The following is a 6000-nucleotide window of genomic DNA, read 5'->3' as shown; positions in this document are numbered from 1 at the left end:
TTGGATCGCTGCAATAAAACTACGGTCTGAAACTCATAAATCATTCGACTACCTATATGAATAATATATTGTAAGACTTGGTGCTTTTTTTTTTGGGGGGGGGATGTATTGGAAGCACCTGACCAGAACACTGCCATACATACGATACGCCTTTTTTTAGAGAGTAGAGCAGCCTTCGCTCTTGATTTCGTTGGGAAGCGATCTCGCTATAAACGTTTTTTTGTCAAACTCAGCTGCATAGGCTACTGCATAGCTGCATAGGCTACTCAGCTGCATACCGTTGATATGTAAGCTGTTGTGTTTTGTCCCTCATCGCCCCTGCCACATCCATTCACAAACCGATAAAAGCACAGTAGAAAATACGTGTGTATTTTTATTACTTTTCACACAAAGATCAGTGCGGGCACAATGCGCAACACCGGCGGGTGGTCTACAACATAAAACACGGACAGCGGGCGGCGGGTGACACTTCATCCATCCAACGCGACGGCCGGACGCCTCACACGGAGACAGCGGCGCGCCGAGCTCCACTCAGAACACCAGCTCAGCGCGAGGACAGGGATAACACGGGTATGTACCGCAGCGGTCGGCGGCGCGGAGGGGACGGGGCACCACTCTGGTCCTGTCCAGGGAGCTCCACTCCAACCGGAACCGAAAGGAAGGCAGCAGCTGCAACTATCCAGATCAGTAGGCCTCACCACAAGTCTCCCCGTTTTGATGTGTGAGGGCTACCGGAGTGGATGACTGCATGCGCTGGGCAATTGTGACGATAGAGCACGCTGAAGGAATGAAAATTTACACCCAAATTACAGGGAAATCGAACAAGCTAAGCATTGTTTGCTTTATGCTGGATCGTATTTGTTCATAAGCAAGGTTAGGTATCTGGTGCATTGGCTCGCACCGTATCGTGGTTGCTTCTCAGTCGGATACTTTGTATTGACTTATTAGGTCATCTTTAAGCCTACAGATTCATCCGTAATAGCTTGGTCACAAATAATCGACTAGAATAGGGTTATATCGATCAAAATTATCGACGAATAACGCAAAGTTCGCACAATGATTGTACGAACCGCAGGCGTGTTTATTGGAAGGTATTTTCCCCCTAAATTTGTATTTAAATTGACTTTACAGTAAATGCTAAAATTCTTAGGAAAACAAAGATGTTCTGATAAATGCAAAACATGTCAATGAAAAAGGTTATGGAAGCCAAGAGCAACAATTTTTAAAAACACGGAAAAACACGCACAGAAGCGTGCCTAGATCGATAAAGCTCAGACCAAATTACTTGGCCGGCTGAGCTGTGAAATTGGCCGTGACGACTTGACTGCCCTGAGGGACAACACAAAGAAAGATGCCGGCGAAAGGAAAAAAAACACACACAAAAGGGACGGCTTCGCACGAGGGAACAAAACATGTAATATCGGCCTACATTCAACATATAACATTTAACCATCGATGTTACTACTTCTCGAATAGTGTACACGTTTACACATAAACAAATATTTAACACAAAAAATGAGATATCTCATTACACACACCGGTGATGTGGACTGTAGAGGCCCATTGTTTTTGACGTTTTTCCTTCTTCAGCCTCTATGCGCATGAAATATCAATAAGTTCTAAAATATCGAAAGTAAATATCAGTGATATTATCAACGGTTACAAAGTTGTTACTATTTCTTAAACCATGCAACATATCAGACTAAAAATATGCTTCTGCCGGATCGATACCATGCCGCAACAGTCATCATTGCAGAATGGCTGGAACTGCAACATCCGCATTGTGCACCAAAAGAAGCTCTCAAACGGTGAATCTAAACAGACAATGGAGATGTGTGACGTACTACAATTAAATATTTAACATACAAGCACGACAATTAGGACAGGGTGACTTACGCTCGGCCCAAAACGAAGGACCTCTACATACAGGCCGTGAAGATCACTAACTTCTGAACCGCCAGGGGCTGGAGGCAGGCTGAAATGTGAGATGAAACTACAGCATGATGACATACACTTTGAGTAGGAGTAGGTCAGGGGTCAAGTCCGTAGATGTAAGGGCATGGGCGTAAGCTGATTGAAGTAATGATAAGCGATAGATACAAAAGTCAGATCCAAAATGTTTTTGTAAGAATAGCGCTGTCGCTCTCCGCGGGAAACAGATGGATTTCCCCTCGATATTTACAAGCCGATCACGCGCGGATATCGTATCGGCTCACTCGGCGCACAGTTTACGTCACAACTCCTGCCCATCACAACTCATGCCCATCGGTATATCGACATTCAACAATAATCCATCAGGTCGCATCTCCATCGGATCGCTCCGATAGATCACTATTCCAGGAGCGAGCGGCGTCACTCGACAATGACGCGCTCCGTTACCGCTCTCACCCAGCCGTAAGGTCCAGCGTGGATGACGTCACATCACAACACATCACATCACGTAGGAAACGTCACACGGCCGTTACGCACCGGACGACCGCCGGGCTTTGTTCATGGGAATCCTCTCTGCAGCACGACCATGACATCGTGTCGCCCTTACCACGGTAGGGCGGAAATGGACCGTCAGCTGTACCGTTCCACACTGTCACCAAAATCCCTACAGTTCACCGCAGCGAGCAGCCGACCCAAATACTGTTCCTAACTTCATAATGCCGCATGGCAACACACTGCCCCACTTCCACAGCCAGTTCACACACTGGCACTCCAGTACCACCCTGATGGCGGCTGTTCGCCGGTTATCGACTGCTGGGCTGGTTAGAGATTCTGCCTCTCTTACCCTGATACTCTCGCAGAACATTTCTATCGATTCTGATAAAAATGTCCTTATCATCGATTGTCTCTCGACTCTCACACAGTGTCTCCTGTGAAGCCAGGAGAGATAGATCCGAGCCCCCACTAGATGCGCGCCGCCGGCGGGGCCGAGTCCTGCCGCGTTCCCTGACACGATGTGGACCTCAGCGCCACGTGCGTGGTCGCTCGGTTCGGGTCGTGTCTGGAGGGCGTCTTTCTGCAGCCGAAGGCGGCCAGGAACGACTGTCGGAAGCCGGAGTTCATGAAGCAGTAGGTGATGGGGTTGCAGCAGGCCGAGCAGTAGCTGAGCAGATGGCACCAGCTGATGCCGGAGGTGCCCAGGACGCGGTACACCGACCGGAAGTCGTACAGCGACACCGTGTTAATGACGTAGACGGGCGTCCAGCACACGAAGAACTCCAGCACCACCACGAACAGCATCTTGATGACGCGCCGCTTGCTGGCCAGCGAGCGCTCGGCATTGCTGTGGCGCAGGCGCAGGGAAGGGGTCGAGTCGGAGCCGGCCTTGCGCGACTGACCCATCGAGCTCTTGGTGGTGCTGCCGTTCAGGGCAGACGGCGGGGTGGCGCCTGAAAACCGGCACCTCGTCAAAAACCGACGGATAAGGGATTTCTAAAGGGAGGTAGATATGGTCAATGAAATACTACCAGGGGCGAGTGAGCGCTCAGATTACGACATTTTGTTTCCAATTGCAAGAGCGTGTATGACATCGAACATGCTTGATTGAGTGACCATGGGAATAGCGCCTGCGTGACTCGCTATTGTATTGACCAGTGAAATGATAAATGCGCGCCGGCTATTTGAGGTGTCATCAGCCCGTACCGATGAGCTGCTGGCCGGCCTGCTCGTCCTCCATGACGCGGCGCAGGGTGCGCGTGATGGACACGAACGTCACGAACATGGCCACGATCGGGATCACCAGGTAGGTCAGGTCGATGAAGATCATGTAGCACTTCTCCAGCCACGGGCTCGGCCACTGCTCACGGCACTTGAAGCGGCCTGCCAAACAGAAGGTTGTGGTGTGGTGATGAAAGCGCCGAACCCGGTACTGCGAGCAATGTGGTGAAACCTGGTAACGAAGTGTTGATTTTTTTTCGCTTCGTGAGGCAGTGCAATTATGTAAGAAACAAGTGTAGATGACACGCCTTTGTTCTTTTTCTTTTACCATTTTCTTGCTTGTTATCTCAAATTAATCCGTTTCCATTTCCATATTTATTTCACCGCGCGCCGCCGAGCTCACTTGATTACCGGTTGGACCACGACCGCTCGTCGACCCGACCTAGCCTCACGTACAAATATTACCAACGTAAAGCGCTTATTACTTATTAGATCATGTTATTGTGATCTAGCTTCTTGTAAATTACGCCTAACTATTCCTGCCTTTGGGTGAAACGTGGTGTCCTCATATTTTCAATGTCGTTGCTTTTCCTTCATCGTTTGTCGCACATTTTATAACGGCAGCGTGCTGAATTGATGTGTGTTCCCGTTTTGTTAGCACGGCCTGACAAGGTGGCCATTCGTGTAGCTGTTATGCAGCTGCATATAAGTTGATGTTCCGCAGCACATTGAATAATGTCTGTGCTGATTCGAGGAAGCTTGTTCATTCTGTTCCGATTCGCAGGCATGACATTATTCACTAGCCAGCAAAGTAGCACAACAGGTCGGACGCAGTACATTATTATTTCAATTTCCCAATTTAGTTGTAAGTGCGATAAGCATGAAAGCATTCGAACAACAAGCGTCAACATTAAAACGCTTTGCTACGGCTCAAGCTGTTCCATTTTACCTTCCTGGATCGAACAGCTATATGTGTGCATTTGTACACAAGAGATATCTTCAGCACAGCTACTTTGCACTACAATGCATATCATTTTACCACTTTTGCTGTCAAGCAAGGTTTGAATGACAATTTATTCGTATCATTAATTGTAAAAACACGTTGTGAGAAGATGTACAGTCAAAACACAGTTAATCCTTGGCGTCCTGCCACCACTGGCGGATCCAGGGGGGGGGGGCCACCGGGGCCATGGCCCCCCCCAAAAGCTTGAAAGGGGGGGCCAACATATCTTTTGGCCCCCCCCCCCAAAACGCTTGGAGAAAAATTAATGTGAGAAGGTTGCGTAGTAGATACCTACTAGAATCAGCATCGTGATTCAATAGCGTAGAGAAAGTCAGGGGCGCGGGAACTACTTTCAGACTGGGGGAGCACACCATAATAGAGATCAACCTAGGGTCCCCCCAAATCTAGTTTTCTCACCGGTTTTAGGCCACTTATTTTTCATCCCTTGGCTTTTTCAACAAAAAAAAGAAACAGTTGCAAAAAAGGACGGTATTCCGTCTGAAAGTTGTGGGGGCACCGCCCCCACTGGCGGATCCAGGGGGGCCACCGGGGCCATGGCCCCCCAAAAGCCTGAAAGAGGGGGCCAACATATCTTTTGGCCCCCCAAAACGCTTGAAGAAAAATTAATGTGAGAAGGTTGCGTAGTAGATACTATAATCAGCAGCGTGATTCAATAGCGCAGAGAAAGTCAGGGGCGCGGGAACTACTTTCAGACTGGGGGAGCACACCATAATAGAGATCAACCTAGGGTCCCCCAAATCTAGTTTTCTCACCGGCTTTAGGCCACTTATTTTTCATCCCTTGGCTTTTTCAACAACAAAAAAGAAAACAATTGCAAAAAAGGACGGTATTCCGTTTGAAAGTTGTGGGGGCACCGCCCCCGCTGGCGGATTCAAGGGGGCCACCGGGGCCATGGGCCCAAAAAGCCTGAAAGAGGGGGCCAACAATCTTTTGGCCCCCCAAAACGCTCGAAGAAAAATTAATGTGAGAAGGTTGTGTAGTAGATACTTACTAGAATCAGCAGCGTGATTCAATAGCGTAGAGAAACCCAGGGGCGCGGGAACTACTTTTAGACGGGGGGGGGGGGGAGGTCACACCATGATAGAGATCAACCTAGGATCCCCCAAATATAGTTTTGTCGCCGGTTTTAGGCCACTTATTTTTCATCCCTTGGCTTTTTCAACAAAAAAGAAAACATTTGCAAAAAGGAGCGGTATTCTGTCTGAAAGTTGTGGGGGCACCGCCCGCACGGCCCCAGAGTTGGGGGGGGGGGGGCAAGCTGCCACCACTGCCCCCTCCCCCCGGTTCCCGCGCCTATGGAGAAACTACCGGGTTTACTAGCTTCCTTC

General features: G+C 49.1%; 1 protein-coding gene across 2 annotated transcripts in view; it reads right to left on the bottom strand.

The window, feature by feature from the left end:
* Nucleotides 1-353: 353 nt before the first annotated feature.
* The window catches only part of LOC122373367 (cholecystokinin receptor-like), a 49685-nt gene continuing 44038 nt past the window's right edge, over nucleotides 354-6000 (bottom strand). For both annotated transcript variants that reach the window (XM_043351342.1, XM_043351343.1), the window contains exons 4-5: nucleotides 3634-3810; nucleotides 354-3380 (exon numbers count right to left, since the gene is read on the bottom strand). In XM_043351342.1, the coding sequence (XP_043207277.1) occupies nucleotides 2896-3380; nucleotides 3634-3810 (662 nt within the window). In that variant the 3' untranslated portion in view covers nucleotides 354-2895. The remainder of the gene's footprint in view (nucleotides 3381-3633; nucleotides 3811-6000) is intronic.

The sequence above is a fragment of the Amphibalanus amphitrite genome, unplaced genomic scaffold (assembly GCF_019059575.1).
Source record: "Amphibalanus amphitrite isolate SeventyFive unplaced genomic scaffold, NRLGWU_Aamphi_draft 001484F_arrow, whole genome shotgun sequence".
NCBI lineage: Eukaryota > Metazoa > Arthropoda > Thecostraca > Balanomorpha > Balanidae > Amphibalanus > Amphibalanus amphitrite.
Note: the sequence above shows the minus strand (reverse complement) of the source record. Positions and strands in the feature narration are given on the sequence as shown.